Source organism: Petaurus breviceps, unplaced genomic scaffold (assembly GCF_028583685.1).
Source record: "Petaurus breviceps papuanus isolate PSGF00001 unplaced genomic scaffold, PetGlider_PUasm1.0 183, whole genome shotgun sequence".
In the NCBI taxonomy this organism is placed as follows: Eukaryota; Metazoa; Chordata; class Mammalia; order Diprotodontia; family Petauridae; genus Petaurus; species Petaurus breviceps.
The window spans coordinates 5,083,546-5,099,550 of record NW_027185791.1 but is presented as its reverse complement, the minus strand read 5'-3'; the positions used below and the strand labels follow the sequence as shown (position 1 = coordinate 5,099,550).

General features: G+C 36.9%; 1 protein-coding gene across 2 annotated transcripts in view; it reads left to right on the top strand.

The window, feature by feature from the left end:
* The window catches only part of SRFBP1 (serum response factor binding protein 1), a 96,092-nt gene that overhangs the window by 26,474 nt on the left and 53,613 nt on the right, over positions 1–16,005 (top strand). For both annotated transcript variants that reach the window (XM_069087827.1, XM_069087828.1), the window contains exons 2-3: positions 4,421–4,509; positions 7,111–7,183. In XM_069087827.1, coding sequence (XP_068943928.1) covers positions 4,421–4,509; positions 7,111–7,183 — 162 coding nt within the window. The remainder of the gene's footprint in view (positions 1–4,420; positions 4,510–7,110; positions 7,184–16,005) is intronic.

The following is a 16,005-nucleotide window of genomic DNA, read 5'->3' as shown; positions in this document are numbered from 1 at the left end:
AGCAATTCTGAAAAATCTAGTTTATTGCTATATTCATTACACATATCGATTATTATAAAAATCAGAATTCCCTCCACACTGCCCTGCACCACTTCTTCCTGCTAAAAAATTTTCTCTCTGTTGATGGACACCCCTAAGATATGGTTCTACCATATCTTAACTTTTTCAGTTAAGATTAAACTAATCTCTAAGTTGATTGTCACAGCTTTTGTATGTACTTTGAAGAGACTGCATTTTTCCTGAAAGATCACGCTCTGCTCCACATATGAGATTACTCTCTTAATTACCCATCATCATATAAAGAAACAGAAGTTAAGAGACCATTTAAAAATAGTTATTGTATTGATAGCATTTTAGCAATGCTTTTTTTAAATCTTTTATTTGTATCTTGAAGTTTCCATTGATAACTTTTGTTTTTATGTTAAGTTCCTTCCTTAACATAGCCATCCCTTCCACTGCATAATGACCCATTTATCACATACACAAAAAACAAAATTTAAAAAATAGGAGGAAGGACTGTTGAGAAAATTTAACATGCCTCTTAAATTTGAAAGCATATAGAGTATTCAAAATCTATAGCCCCTTACTTCTGCAAAGAAGGGAGGGAAGCACATTTTCCTATCTGATTTGGGATCAAACTTGAACAGTATAATTAAACATTGTGCATCTTATCATGGTTTAATTTTTTATTTTGTCTTTCCATTTACATTGTTATATTCATTGTTTACTGGGCTTGCTAGTTACTTCGTTTTGTACCAGTTCATCTAGGTCTTTCCTTGCTTTTTCTTTCTTATGTCATTGTAATATTCCTTTACATTCAAATGCTGCAATTTGCTTAACAGTTCCCCCTATTGATGAACACAAAAGCTCTTTGCTATAAAAGTGCTACTATAATATCATGATGTATGTGGGGTCTTCCTGCCTTCAATAATAATGTACTTACCTATAATGGTATTCTCTAGATCAGAAGGTTGAGGGAATTAAGGGAATTAGGAAAGCAAGTGGTTAATTGTAGAAATTGAGTGACTGACATTGACTCCATCTTGTAACTCAGTCATGGAGCTTGCTCAGTTCCCCTTTTCTTCAATTATAGGTCTAGTCCAAATTCTGTCTTGTGAGAAAAGTTTTCCATTGTGAGAAGTGGGGGGGAAAAACTTATTTTGTTGTTTGAACCTAGCCATGTATTGCTAGGAAACTGGATCACCTCTGCCTTCTGCTTAGAGACCCATAACTAAGGCCCTAGATTATGCCAGCCAGAAACCTAGTCAGACTTAAGGATTGATGCAAGGAGTTTTCTCACAATTGTACATCTCTTATCTGAAAACTGGTTCTGTACTGATCGATCACATATTGTTTCCATGTTTCTTTGATTGTTTACAGATAGTCGGGGGAAGTCAGACACCTCTTTTTCTTATTTCTGGGAATTGCACCTGTTCGCTCTCCCTCTCCCAAACTGTAAAGTTTCTAATCTTTTCTCCCATTAGAAATGATATTACCTAATGTTGTACTGTTTCATTTCAATTAATTGGCCTTATTTAATTTTTAAATGTCTCGCCCTCTCTTCAGGGTCCAGCCCTAAGCTGAGGAAGGGGCCTGGTCCCAATTTGTTAAACGAGTGGTAGGCATTGCCTAAGAAATAAAAATGCTCGGAAGAGTGAACCTTTGTTTCCTCAGTAATTTCATCTTTCACCCACCACAGATTGTAAATATTTTAGTCATTTTCTTAGCACAATTCCAGATGTCTAGAATATGAAGACTGCTTCATAGCTCCATTGTCCTTCTAGAATTGACTTTTGCCTTCTTTGCCAACTTTCTGGGTATAAATTGGAAACTTGGAATGGTTGGATGTGTATTACTCTTGTTATTAGTGATTTGGAGCCGTCTTTCATATGGTTGCCAGTAGCTTGTGCTTAACTCGTAAGAAGTGTTTATTAATATCCTTTTGCCAGTTATGAATTGGGGGAATTACTTTAGGCCTTATTAACTCTATATGGTTCTTGGATATCAGACCTTTCTGAGAGATATTGATATGAAGATTTTTTTTTTCCCAGTCAAAAGATTCCCTTGTCCTAGTTGCATTGATTCTGTTAGCACAATACTGTTCAATTTCATGTAACTGAGGTTACTTATATTATCTTTTGATACATGCGGACACTCAGTCCACCACAGATTCATTTTACATGACCTTAAGTTTGCTCTTACAGCTACAGGGCAACTGATTTACACCTCCCTAATCAACTCACTGTCTCTCCACATCAGCATTTCCACACACTTTTTCATCGTACCTCACATCTCCCATGGCTCCCCCTCTCTCCCACCTTCCCTACTGAGAACCTTGCCTCCTATTTTGCTGCCATAATTGAGGCTGTTCACCGAGAGCTCTCTCTTCTTCCCTCCTCCTCACCTCACATCACTCAGAAGAAGCCTTCTACCACTTTTTCTTCCTCTACCCGTCTCACATGAAGAGGTAGTCCTCCCACTTGCCAGTGCAAACCCCTCTGCAGGCATAAGTGTTCTCATTCCATCGCATCTTTTCCAAGAGATGCCCCTTTTGTCATTCCGGTTCTCTCCCTCACTACTGGCTACATCTCTAGTCCCTATTGCCTACAAATATGCTTATATTTCTGTCTTCAGAAAAACTTTCACCAAAAAAAAACCAAAACACTTTCACATACTCCATCCATCCAAGTTAGCTATTATCCCCATATCACTCCTGCCTTTTGTGGCTGAGTTCCTTAAGAATGTTTCCACAGTAGGTACCTCCACTTCCTTTCCTTTCAACTCTTTTCTTAAGTCTGAACAGTCTGGCTTCTGACCTCATCATTCAACCACTGCTTTTTCCAAAGTTACTAATTTCTTAATTGCCAAACATAATGGCTTTTTCTCAATTCCCATTCTTCTTGACCTTTCTGCAGCCTTTCATAATAATAAAATAAACATTTCTATAGGACTTACTATGTGCCAGACACTGCTAAGCATTTATAATATCTCATTTGATCCTCACCGCAATCCTAAAAAGTAGGTGTTATTATTATCCCCATTTTACCGATGAGGAAACTGAGGCAAAAGGTGGTAAGGTGATTTGCCTAGGGTAACACACCTCTAGCAAAGTGTCTGAGGCTGGATTTAAATTCATGTCTTGTGACTTCAGATTCAGCATTCTATCTACAGCGACATCTAGCTGCCCCAGTGACACTTGTCAGCCACCCTCTTCTCCTTCCCCTCTTTTCTCTCAGTTTTTGGGACACTGCTGTCTCCTTTTCCATTTACCAAAAGAGCCTTGGGCTTCTTTTTTTCCTCTATACCATGTTACTTGATGATCTCATCTGCCTCAGTGGATTCAGTTATGATCTTTGTACTAATGATTTTCAGATCTCCTTGTCTGACCCTGACCTTTCTGTTAACCTCCAGAATCTCTCATCTCCAATTGTATGTTGGACATTGCAAACTAGATATCTCATAGACATTTTATACTCGGTATGGTCAAAGTAAACTCCTTATCTTCCTCCCAAACCCTCTTTCTCTCTCAACCATCTGTTAATTTTATGGGAACCACCATACCTCCATTCACCTAGGCATGAAACGTGGGTGCCACTCTATTCTTTTCTCTCTCTCTCTCTCTCTCTCTCTCTCTACCTCCCTGTAAAATCTGTTGTCAGGGCTTTCTGATTTCACTTTCATATCATCTCTTACGACTCCCGTCCCCCTCCCACCCACCCATACACACATAGACTGCTTCTGTCCTGGTGCAGGGCCTTATTACCTCATTGATGTATTCTTATGAAGTGTGTTGCAGACAAGATTTTTATTTGGGTATCAGGTTGTGTAGATGGCCTCTGAGATCCTATCCAACACTGAAATTCTGTGATTCTTTGATTTGTGAAAGCAAATACAAGGTATATTTTTCTTGGTAACACATTAGAAATGTTTTACTATAGAAGAAAGCAATAATAATATTTTTATTATATTATATATTATTTATAATAATATTTATTATTATAATATATTAATATATATTACCTTATTTTATACTCAGGCATTTAGCAGAATTAAAGAGTTTTTTGTTTTGTTTTATTTTGTTTTTGTTAAAAGAAAGTCACTTGTAATTTCACTGTGCTTAGGGTAATAAATGAGGAAAAAGATTTTGAAGATTCTAAAGCAACCTATTTTTAAGAATAATGTAGAAATATTACTAACTTGGAATGTTTTCACTTTTTTGCAACTTGTTTGTTCTCAGATTTTAGATACATTTTTAGGTTGTTGGTTTCATACTATACTGATGTTTATGTAAATAACTTGATTTTATCATCCTGTTAATTCATTCAAGTATCTTTTATGTGTTATATTACATATTTTACTTAGCTTAAAATGAGTGTGTTTTTGTACTTAAGTGTCCTACATTTTGGTTTCATTCTTAAAGGTGGTGAAGATGAGGAAAGAAGTGAAGAGGACTCGAGTTTTGGTTATTCGCAAGCTTACTAGGCATCTCGCCAAACTGAAGTCAAAAAAGTTAGTCATTTTTATTAATAATCATGTACTACATAGTCACATATTAAGAATTAGCTTTATCCATTGTTTACTCTATTAGGGGTTAGATCTTCAATACAAATTTCAACAGTTAACTTCTATTAGGGAACATAATTGCTGCCTTAATTGAATTTCATGAACCTATTCTCTTGCGTTTGGGACCAAATTAATAATTTCTTTGTTAATCCTTCTAGAGTTTTCCACAGTTTTCCTTTAAGTGACCACAAGTATTATTGTTCCCTATGGAATAGAAACATTTTTCCTTGGCTAGCTATTTGTAATTTGTTGTTCTTGAACCAAAAATTTCCTTTTATAACAAGTGACTATGATATTAATTGTAGTTTTAAATTTCAGGTACTCTGAATGAATTGTTTACCTTGAATATATAGTCCAGGGATGGGGAACCTATGACCTCAGGACCACATGTCGCCCTCTATGTGCTTCAGTGCAGCCCTTTGACTGAATATGCTGTGGAGTTTGTTTTCATAACACCTTCGTGCATTAATCAAAGGGCCACACTTGAGGACTGAGAGGGCCACATGTGACCTTGATGGTGAAGGTTCCCCACCCCTGATACAGTCAGGTAACATTTCTAGAAGATGACCCTAGAGGTCAAAAACACAGTGAACCTATGGGAAGTAGGGGGTTAGCTTCTCACACCTGTCAAAAACTGTAGTCTTTTGCTGGAGATTGCTGAAAATATACTTTTCTGCATAAAATTCTTTATAACAAGACATTAATTTTGATAACATGTACTTTTCCCAACATGGTAACCTTGAAATAACCCATGAAATGCAGTACACAAAATAAAATTGGTAACATGTGAAACATTTTTTTCACACTAGTAATTCCCTAGAATTATATGACCTTGGGCTAATGTCTCAATTTCCAAAAATTGATTTCAGACAATATTTACATGAAATATATAGTATCATAAATACTGTGCAGCAGCAAATAAAATTCTTAAATTTAAAACATTTTTAACCTGAATTTTATCTTCTACTATGTCAGATGAAAATAGGAGGATATTATACTATATACTATATTGCTGTAAACCTCTGTACTTTGGCTGCCCTCTCAAAACCAAGGGAAAGGTTGCTAGGATTTTAGTTACTCAACCTAGTTGGTCAGCACCCCACCATGGTCGGTTTTACATTTCCATATCTCTAGCCCCTTTTAAAGGTTCCAGCAGTCCTGGAAGTAGAACCAATGCTTACCAAGACTTTCTCAGGGAGAGTACTCGCCTTCCCCCTCCTACCTAAGCACCCTGTGCTGTGTAATAGCCCTCCCTATTCCTTCTCTCCTTCACTCCCTGTGACTACTGAAGAGCTTGATTTCAGGCTGAGTTGGGAGGAACACAAGGAAGCAGCCAAGTTTTGGCCCCTAGCAACTTCCCCATTTGCTCAGAAGACTATGAGGTCTCCACATCATACTTAGATATTCCGCCTCTACTGTACATAGCCAAGAATGTGCCTGGGTTACCAAAGCAAAAGTAAAAATGAGCTTACTAACAAAATCATAGGGATGCTTGAAGTCTTGAAAGTTAAAGGCATGAATATGTTGAAGATTGACTGTAGTTTTATTTTTTATTGAAATTACAGATTAGTTTGAAATTTAAAACATGATATGTTATAGTTTTTAAAGAATTTGCACAAGTAGGAACTCACTTGATCTGCTGTTTTTTATTTTATTACTAAAAAGTTATGCCATTTTATCATTGTCACTAATTTTTGGAAAAAATCACATTTATGGTGCTTTCTTCTGTCTTAAACACTTTTCTTTGTTTTCATAGCACCTTCCCACATTAGGTTTGCTATTTTTCCCCTGTATCATATTTCTGTTTTTTCCTTGAATATTTAAATATCGTTTCTACCATAAGAAGCTTGTCCTAATGATATTTAATGTTTTTGTAGTTTTTAAGGTGTATCAAAGCACTTTATTTACAACAACCCTAAGAGATGCAGGTATGCAAGTTTTATACCCATTTTGTCCATGAGGAAACTGAGCCTTTGAGAGATTAATTGATTTGCCTATGATCCTGTGCATGGGCTTTTTTACAATGTTTAGTATTTTCACTTAAAAGAAACTTCAATATACTTATTTTTAATTATGAATTTTATTGTAGTGTAAGAAGTACAAGTATTTCAGAAATAGAGGAGGAAAATTCTCAACAAAAAATGGGAGAGATTACATGTACTTGTGCAATCATTTATAAATTGTTATTTACCAAGTACAGAAGTTTATTAAAAGTATTTCCAGGATACAAATAGAAAAACAGTTTTTTCTTTTTTTCTTATGCTCATATTTTTGAGAATTTCAATGGGGATACTACCATTAAAAAACCAAGGACATGGAAACAGAGAGAGTAGGCCCTCTGCTGGTGGTTTTATTAATCACAGTATTATTCTTTAGTTCTTCGGTAGTCATCCCAACAATTAACCGTTCCTCATTTATGTCTTTACATTAATGTTTGAGATTTATTGTACTTTTAACCTTTGACAGAGTTTCCCATATTTTAATAAATATGTACATCTGCTGTGAAGGGCTTATTTTGTTACAGTCATAATGATGTGTTTTCTACAGGGGTACTGAAGATTTATTATCAAAAAATCAAAGACGAACACAGCGACTGCTTGAGGAAATTCATGCTATGAAGGTAATAATGTGTATTAATTATACAGTTTTGGTTTTCCAGCTTATAGTATTACTAATTTGAAAACTTCATAGGTGCTTATAGTGACCTTACTGAAATATTGTCTAGATCAGCTTGGCTAAGGAAAATGTAGAACATTTAAGCTTTTACTTTTCCATGGTTTTCACTAAATCTCCAGAATAGTTTGCGTTGACCTGCTGAACTAAACGCACATGTTTAGCAGAAGAGTTTCAGTCCATGAGCTTGCACTGTGATCAGTACAGCATAAGAATTGATGTAACCATGTTATTTAGGAATGTTGATAGTGATGCTGGTTTTTAACATCATACTTCTTCGTTCATTGCCAACTCAATAAATATGTGGTGACATCAGTATTTTCAGTTCAGTGCTATAGCCAGTAGAAGTTGTAATGCCTTAACAAGAACCCTGTCTGCCCCTTGTCCCCTTAGTCATACTCTTCACTGGCATAATTTTCAGTTCCTTTCATTCTTTAAATTGTAGAACTCTCATTTTCTAAATAACATACCATCAAATGTCTAGGAAACTTTCATTACAAACTTAAAACAACATTTGGTAGCAGCAATTATCTTAATTATAAGGTATATTTTGTATGCATAGATGAATATTGCATTTCAAGGGTCTGGGTTTAAAGTTGAGTAGAAAATTAAGAGAACTCATGAAGTTCTTAACTTTTGTTCATAAATAATCAAATCTTTTCTACATTCTTTCCTTCTTTATCTGTAGGTTTGTGGAATTCCCCGTATGGGAACTTTCTCTTGAGTGGCAGCATGTTTCTGATTTAATAGAAAACTAGGAGGTAGTCTCAGGCACATAGAGATTAGGTAACTTGCTTAGGGTTGCCTAGAGGCAGAATTTGAATTGAGGTCTTCTTCATTCCAAGCCAAACATCCAATTTTATTCCATGATTCTTTACTTTCATCTTTGTAAAGTAAAAAATAGTTCAATTAAAAAATACATAGTTGTTAGGGAAAAGTGTCAATATAATCCACAGCTAAATAGTTATCAAATATATGTTGATTTTGCTTTAATATTTTTTTTAAAGGAAGGGTTCAGTGGATGGTATTTGGGATTAAGATATGTAAAATAGCTATGGAAAAGAATCTTTAAAAATAGCAAAGGAATAGATAGAATATCATACTTGAGAAAGAGGTAAATTTGTTTTTGTTTTCGTTTTTGTTTTTTCAGATTAAAACTGTATTTGATAGTTATTCCCAAAATATTTGAAATATTTCTTTGAGCAACCTTTGAAGTAAAATTACTTAATACATGTTCCCTGGTCATAATTGACCTATTGGTTTTTATTATATATTACATTTGACTCATTAATCTTAGTAGATTAAAATAGGGTCTCTGAGAGTAACAGTAAAGGCAAGAGAGAGGGAGGGGAGGGGGAGAGAGAGAAGGAGAGACAGGAGATAGAGAGACAGAGAGAGAGAGAGAGAGAGAGAGAGAGAGAGAGAGTGTGTGTGTGTGTGTGTGTGTGTATGTGTCCTAACCAAATTACATTGCATTGCCTGTCTAAATTATCCCTGTAATTTCTACTGGACAGTCATTTTCATAGTCCTAAATTATTCAGAGGCTTTAAAATACTATATAATTGCTATGTTTATTTTACTTGGAAAGAGTGCAGTATGTTGAATATGGACAGATTTGGGAATGAAAGATAACTATGAGTAATACAGACTTTCTGTCCTATGTAACTGTTAACTATTTTTGTTTGCATAGAAAATTTCCTGTGCTTGTAAATCCGTATTCAGAATTTATTATACCTTACTTTTCATTATCAGAGATAACTTAGATTTGGTGATAATTTAAGTTTCTAAGATGTTCATGTTATTTATTTACTCATCCATTTATATCTCACTATCAGTTTTGGTTTTTTTGTTGTGCCTTTTGCCTAGGCTTATCAAAAACCCTTATAGAATTGACTTCTGCGTCTTGAGAGCCTCCAATTCATTATGGGCAGAATCCATAACTTTTGGCCATGGTGTTACCTGTTGTAATCAAGTTCACTAGTCTTGCCTTCATCTTTTTCTTAGGCCTTTTTGAAAATTGAATTAAGCTGAACAAGAACACAGTGGAAAACCAAACCTGCTATTTCATCTATTCTTGAGTGTGAAGTTCTGGTCCCAGATACTAATTTTGAAAATTAATGATTTTATCTTGAAAAAAAATCAATACAGAGAACAGTTTTCCAAACTGAAAAATCTCTTTTCAAAAGTCTATTTTGTACTAAAAGTGAGAATATCAAAAAAATAAGACAATGCAGAAAGCTCACCATTTCTATTAAATTTAGAGAAAGACTTCTGCTCATCCCTCCTTTCTGGAGGAATTTTTTCCTTGGCTCAGATGTTGCCACATTTTTATTGTCTTGCTCATAGAATACCATCCTGTACTTGCTTTCTGTGATAATAGGTATTTTATGGCATTATGATTTTCTTGTGAAGAAGATTTAAGATATTTTTAGAAATGAAAGTGTCCTTTTTTTGTGGACAAGAAAAATGCACTGATTTTTATAATGCCATAAAATCATAATGTTCTAATTTTATACTTTGTAATATATAAAATCCTGCCATTATTATTCCTTTGAGTGGAATCAACACTTGTAGCTTGAGTATGTTGGATATGTAATGGTTTATGAAACTTTCTGATACTGTTGGAAGTTACTTGTAGAATCCCAACAGTATTACATTCCAACTTTATATTTGGGTGATGATTGAATGTAGATTATTACTGTAAATACTCCATATATGCAGAAAATCTTTCCTAGGTCCCTGTTAAGGCTTCTGGAACTTTTCAGTCCAAAATATGGAGAAAAGATCCTTCCCCAGCTTAGTTAGCATTATCAGTTTTGAGCAAAATTTTAGTAAATATACTTCTGGATATGTGTGAATGCTGTAGCTCTCTCCAAAGTGTGATATATTTCTTTTCTAGTTTTATGCTTTTTACCTGGGCATGAAGAATTCTCCACTTCCTAGTCAAAATTTGACTGACTTAACTGCCCCCTTTGAAATGATGTCACAGAAAGTTTATAGGGCCTCCTATATTGGGGATACCAAAGTTACTTAGAGGGTGGTGGAATCTCTTTTTGCCTCTGGTTTTCTTTAAAACCACTGCCAGCAAGTTTACAATATAGCCCTGGTTTCTTTTTTGGTCTTGGTTTTTTTGGGGGGTTTTTTGGCTCTTTTCCCAATTGCCACTTTAAAAAAAAAAAAGCTTATCAGACTTGATTAAAAAAGTTTAGCTTTTGATGCAAAAAAGGAAAAAGGTATGACTTGATATGGGATGTTTGTTAAAAAGAACCGATGGAAGATCCAGCTTTAAGAGAAGGCTGAAGACCTGGAATTTGCTTCTTATTGCTTCCCCAGTCTTTACATACTTTTCTACTCCCCTTCCAATCTGGAGGGGAAGAAATATTCCCTTTTACATTGAGATTTGATCACCTGTGAACTGGTACTTCCAAACATAACAATATATTTCCCCATCCTCTGCTTCTGGTAGTTGAAGCAGATAACACATAGCTTGTATAAAGCAATCACATATTGGCAACCTGTTTTTCCCTTCTTCCGCTTAACCTATTATAATGGTTATATTATATAGCACACCCCACACTCTCCCCCAAATAACCATTTTTTTCTATCCTGTATTTTCAATTTTATATTTACCATAACTTCCCCAGCTCTCCACCCTGGGATGTTATGAGGGCTTAAAATTAGATGACTGGATGTAAAGCATCTTGCAAACCTTAAAACACTATATAAATGCCAGTTATTATTTTTAGCCTACAATCATCAGGCCTCTGTTCTGGTGATGACTTCATTCCCTGAGCATTCCACTGCACTCCTGCTGAGCTCCCACTGTTTCTAGAGCAATACAGGGATGTGCTGGTAAATCTTGGGGGAGGGGAAGATGCAAGCACACACTTGTAAATGCATTGTTAACATTTTCTGAAGTCTAGAAAATCAATGAAACAATCAAGCCCTGATTTGTAGTAATTGCCCATTCTGAAAATTTTCACAACGAACTCTCTCCACACTAATCTGAGACAGTTTTTGTCAGTACCTCACAGGGAAAAAATGCTGATTCTGCTAAAAATCTATTTTCTCTTTAACCTCAAGAAATTGTTTTACTCTGAAAAGGAAGGGAGAAGGTGAAAATTGGCCAGGTATGTCCACTATGCTAGATACCATGGAGAATACCTATATTATAGGAGGAAGAATCTTGTGGAATTGTCCCCAATTCATAATATACAAATCCAAGAGCCCACAGTCACTTATGGCCTCAGATGAACCAATTTGAGTAGTAAGGAGGGTGAACTAGAAGCTCTCCTTATATTTAAGGAGGTAAATTTGATATGAGTATTACTGAGACTTGGTAGAAATGACTAGAATGTGTTTATGGAAGTATTTGTTTTTTAGAAAGCACACAAAATGAATTATCATTGTATATTAAGATATTTTCATATTATTTAATCCAAGAATTAAAGGAATAAAGCATGGTTAGTAGTGTTTGGGCAGAGATATTGAAGGCAGAAACTACTCAGTTTAACAAATAATAAGCTCCTAATGCAAAGGAAAAACAAGAGTCTTGTCATAAGGAAACTTGCATTTGTGCTAAGATGTAGGAGGGATATAGTGTGTACATAGTTAAATATAAAGTAATTTCAAAAGGGAGAGAATACTAGCAACTAGAGAATCTAAATCCAGGAGATCTAGAATATCAGAGGTGGCATTTGAGTTGAGTTTTTAAAGAAACTAAGTGAGAAAAGAATATATTCCACATTAGGAAGGCATGGACACAAATGATGGAATATTGTGTATGGATAACAGCTTGTAAACTCATTTTGATGAGGGATGGCTATACGGTTCAGCAGGAACTCTGATCTTATCTTTAGACCAGAAAACCTGCGATTCAGTCTGGAAAGAATTCAGCCCAAGCCAACTTGGAGTCAGAATTGTAAAAGTTTATTGTACACTTTACACTGGGCAAGGGTCCTCGGGACCTGCAAGTTTATTGTTAGGCTGTACAGCAGGCAAGAGTCCTTTAGGGGACTTGCAACCTCAAAGGGGTAGAATTAAGGTTTTTATAGAATAATCCATAGTAGAACCTGTGCCAATTATGCTAACTAGGTGATTAAGGATGTGATTAGGGAGGAGTTAATGTGGGACCAGTGTTTAAAGGGACATGCATTTTTTATGTAACTGCAGGCGTATTGCCCATAATTCACTGGGAAAAAGCCCAGGGCGGGGGGCTACCTGGAGGTGTGGTTTTAGGCTTGAAATGTCACTAAGTCAGCTAGTGGTCAAGGGCTGACTGAGAAGTGCCCAGTCTGCCACCTGTCAATGTCATGTTTGACAAGATTAATGTGTAGGAACCAAGGCTCTTAAGGAGTTAACCCAGAGATAGGGTCCTGAAGGATTCATGGAGGCAGCCAGGGAGTCAACCTAGAGATAGGGTAGGGAAGGATTCATGGGGGCAGTGGGACACTATACAAAGGGGAGATAATAGTTTCCTGAGCTGGAATGTTTATAGATATTTTTGTGAAAGATTCACAGGTGTAGCTTGTCACTGTTTCAAGCTGAGATAAACAATTCATATTGCTGGGCAGAGTTAATGCTCTGAAGCTGGGCGGGGGAGGGTGGGAAGGGGCAGAGTTAATGCTTTGAGACTGGGGGATGGGGTAGTGTAATTTTACAGACTGATGTTACAAATTGATGTTACTAACATAGATCCCAAGCACCCCATCATTACTGATGTTACAGACATAGATCCCAAGCTTTACCCCATCATTTTGACTGGAATAGATAATATGTAAAGAAGATTGATGAGAAATTTATGCTGAAAAGGCAGGTGGGAACTAGTTTGTGGAGAGCTTTGAATACTGGGTTAAGGCAAAAGGGAGCCCCGGAATATGTTTGAGAAAGGAGAGTGATATAGATCTCTGGGGAAATTCACTTTGACGGTTATGCGTAGGAAGAATTGGAGATGTAAGAGACTAGAAGCAAGAAAACCAATTCGAAAGTTATTGCAATATTCTTGGCAAGAAGTTGTAATTTTGAACCTAGTTTAATGAACTGGGAAAACACAGAGTAGAGTGACTGGCAGTAGCAGGAATGAAAAAAAAATTTTAAAGCATTATTAAGCACTTTAGGTAAAACACTCTGCTGAGTGCTGGGCATGCAAATAGAAAAGTGAGACAGCCCTTTCTCTCAGGGGACTTACATTCTAATGGGGAGACCAGCATATGAAGGATTTAGCTGCAAGTCACATAGAAAGCTTTCATGGTCTTTGGTTTTCAGTGGCAAAGCAAATGGGAATAACGTTGTTTTTTTTTCAAAATCAAGTAAGTTTCAGATATTTAACAGTTTAACAGTGTGTAGTGCCAATGCAATATTTACAGTGCCTACGATCATGATAAATACAGTCACTATAAGTATCGCATGACATTTGATCACAAAATATACCAAACTTTCCAGATAGAGGACAGAACCGAAGCATTTATTTGGACACCAGAAAACCAAATCCCAAAACCAGTAAGCCATTTCCATCATAGCACCAAAGATATTCCGAAGCCATAATAATGCTGAGAGCTGCAGTATCCTTCAGCGTTCCCACAAACCAATACAAGATCAGTATTTACTCACGAACCTCTCATCTCCTTACCTGAGGTCCTGCTCTCTCCCAGTCTCTCAGGCTCTGACCATCTTCCTGTGGACTCTGCTGCACTCTTCAGCAAATTCCCTCCATCACAGGCTCCATGGAATTACATTCAGCCTAGTAGGGGGCAGAGTTTACTTTCTTTTTCTGCTTTTGTGGGAGGGCGATTGGGGTTAAGTAACTTGCCCAAGGTCACATGGCTAGTTTTTTTGTGTTAAGTGTCTGAGGCCAGACTTGAACTCAGTTCCTCCTGATTCTAGGGCCGGTGCTCTATTCACCGTGCCACTTAGCTGCCCCCAGGGAGGTCTTCAGATTCCCATTCTCATTACACAGCGCCACCCACTTTGATAGTCTCTTTTCTGGATCTTCGGTAGCTATGGTTATAGCCCCTAAGGGAACAACTGTTAGTAGTTTCATAGGGGCTCTGGTCTAGAAACATTGGTGTTATCAAGGGTCTTGGACTCAGGGTCCTAGACTCTCTCCATCAGTTTGAGGGGAGAATGGTCAAGGTTTGGTAGTTAGATCTACCTGGCACATGCAGCTTCCTCCCTCAACCTTAGAGTGCTTTGCAGCTTCAGCTAGGCTGGCTTGCCTGCTCTGTGAGTGGCAGTTGGTTGGCATTTGGTGGAAATGGATGGCCCCCTTTTCACAGGAGTACCTTTCCTGGATGATAGTTGTGATTACTGGGTTTTAAGTAGGACCAGTGGGTTGGGAGATGGGGGTTGTGACAACCAGGGTTCTCTTGCCTATTGAGGGCACAAGTTGTTGAGTCTTATTGAGTCAGTACTTGTTGCTGGTCGTTGTGAGGAAGGTGAATCCCTTCTACTGTAGACTATGATTTTCCCCTCGAATTTGATTAGAGGGGCATTGCTATTCCCAGGACGCTAATAGTAATAGGGTCTTAGGCTGTCTCCTTTGGGGTCTGAGGGTGCATAGTGGCCAAGGTGGTGGTAGGTGCTTTAGCATATCTGGTACATGCTCCTAAGCAGGAGGATAAAGAATAGGAGGTAGAAGAAATGGTGAATGAATAAAAGGTTGTGAACTGAGAGCAGAATTTCCAAGTTCTGTATACTGGTGGCAGCACAGTTAGAGGTGACAAGATGATTTTAAAGATAAGACTTTTTTGGGAGGGTGGCAGAGATGGAATGAGCTGAAGGTGAAGGTCTTGGATGTTGAGAGAATTCATGAATTGGAAGGTTAGAGTGAGGGGTCAAGTTGCCAAGTGTGAGGGCAGATGTCTGGTTATAGAGACCATGGTACAGGTACTGATGTTCTTGGAAAAAAAAAGTAGGGTGAATGACCTGGGGTCCAGTAAATGGCTTCAGTAAGTTCTAAACCAGGTGACATAGATGGATGAATGAACCCCAGAGGAGAGATGATTCAATAATGGTAGCATGAAAGTAAGGAAGTGGCAGTGAGAAAGATATCATACTTATCTCTGGCCCCATCTATAAGAGGTGACTAGAGAGCAGGCCAGAAATATAGAGGAGCCAAGTTTCTGTGAGCATGAAAAAGAGATCTAGCACACAAAAAATGTTTTCTTACAATAGAACAGGGTTTCAGAGATCATTGTTGTTCAGTCTGTTCAGTTGTGTCTGACTCTTCATGACCCCATTTGGGGCTTTCTTGGCAAAGATACTGAAGTGTTTTGCCATGTCCTTCTCCAGCTCATTTTACAGATGAAGAACTGAAACAGGATTAAGTGACTTTCCTAGGGTCACAAAGCTTAGTAAGTGTCTGAGGTTCTGACTAGCAAGAAGTACTGGGTATTATATTAGTTTCAAACCATAAGGGAAAGTGCCTACTTTATCTTAGAATTTATGATAGGGAAAGAGACTAGACCTGTGATTTAATTGGAATAGAGAACTTACAGGTGAAGAAACTCTTCTAGAATGCATAATAGAAAAGAAGAATTAATCAAATTTATACTAGAAAAACTGGGTATAGTCTGAAATTTACTCTGAATTTGGAGAGACAGATTTTGAAGGGTTTAGAGAAGGATTAAGAAGGATGTTGTGGACTAAAATTCAGCACGGGTAGATATAGGAATAGGGAAATCTCAAGAATAAGATAAAGTGAAACCATTTGATTAAGAGGGGAAAGGGGGAATTGTCTAGAGAGAATCTTTTCAGTGTTCTGGAACTTAC